This window comes from Mastomys coucha, unplaced genomic scaffold, assembly GCF_008632895.1.
Source record: "Mastomys coucha isolate ucsf_1 unplaced genomic scaffold, UCSF_Mcou_1 pScaffold3, whole genome shotgun sequence".
In the NCBI taxonomy this organism is placed as follows: Eukaryota; Metazoa; Chordata; class Mammalia; order Rodentia; family Muridae; genus Mastomys; species Mastomys coucha.
This window is the reverse complement of record NW_022196909.1, coordinates 5522917-5524035: the sequence shown is the minus strand read 5'-3', so window position 1 is coordinate 5524035 and position 1119 is coordinate 5522917. Positions and strand designations below refer to the sequence as shown.

Genomic DNA, 1119 nt, shown 5'->3' with positions numbered 1-1119 from the left:
AAAAAAAAGGAAAAAAAAAAAGCAAGTGCACAAGATGGAGGTAAGAGAGCTGTGGCTCGAGCAGGCAAGCCCGGGTGGGAAGCAGCAGCAAGGACGGGCAATGCAGATTTACTTCTACAGAGTGCGAGCCTGTGTAGCACAGTGTAGCCCTGTCAGAGGTGAAGTGCAAGGGAGGCTCCCTACTGGGCCCCGCCTGAGCCCAGGGACAACTCCTTCCCTTCTTCCTTTCATCACTGCATGATGAAGGCAATAGGTAAAGAACGTGCAAGGGTTTTTATTATGAAAATAAAAACACAAATACGACTTTCAAGATTTAAACTACTGCCTTCTACTTGGGGAAACTCCTGGAAACCACATGAGGAAACCCCTCTCTGGCAGAAGAGCAACAAAGCCACTGCCCTGGTCTGACTGTTAGGGTGGGCGCAGGACGCATCTTCCCTCCCGCTCTCTGCCCGCCTACCCTCCGGTTTCCAAATGGTGCTGTGGTTAGGAGGTTACCTGAGTAATGCTGTACAAGCTGCTGAAGGGTTTCAAACTGGGCCCGAGTTGTGATATAGTATCCGCCATTGTCAAGCTTGCGAATTTTATAATGTTTGACGTGGTCTCCTTTCATATCATCCCAATCACGGATGGAAAGTGAGTAGGCACCTGGTAAACGTGCAAAGCGTTAGCCGTGGCAGTCATCCGAGCACCAGGCTGCCCGTAGGCCTCATTTATTTGACTATTCTGATTAATAATTATTAAAAAACCATATGCACACACACATACACACACATGCGCTCATGCACACATCCACATAAGAGAAAGAGACACACATCTCCACTCAGGAACAGGACAAAGACAACTTTTGCTGTCCTGCCGCTGCTCAAAGATGTTAGCAATCTAGTGACTTTCTTCTTGGAACTAAAAGCTTCCTGTGTTTTCTAAAAGTTTCCTTTCAAGTTTCTTGTGTTGTCTAACATTGCACACACCAAATCCCACTGGGAAAGATGAGAGCAGACTATAGGTGAGCTTGCCTCCTGGTTTCATTTCCTGTGGACTAGCTGAGAGGCAGGGATGGTAGGGGTGGGTGGGAGGCAGGGGTGTGGACAGAGGTGGTTGGTGGGAGGCAGGGGTGGG

At 48.7% G+C, this 1119-nt stretch overlaps 1 protein-coding gene across 1 annotated transcript in view; it reads right to left on the bottom strand.

Moving 5' to 3' along the window:
- The window catches only part of Fyn (FYN proto-oncogene, Src family tyrosine kinase), a 115871-nt gene that overhangs the window by 38720 nt on the left and 76032 nt on the right, over positions 1-1119 (bottom strand). The window contains exon 7 of the mRNA XM_031347233.1: positions 499-648. Within this exon, the coding sequence (XP_031203093.1) occupies positions 499-648 (150 nt within the window). The remainder of the gene's footprint in view (positions 1-498; positions 649-1119) is intronic.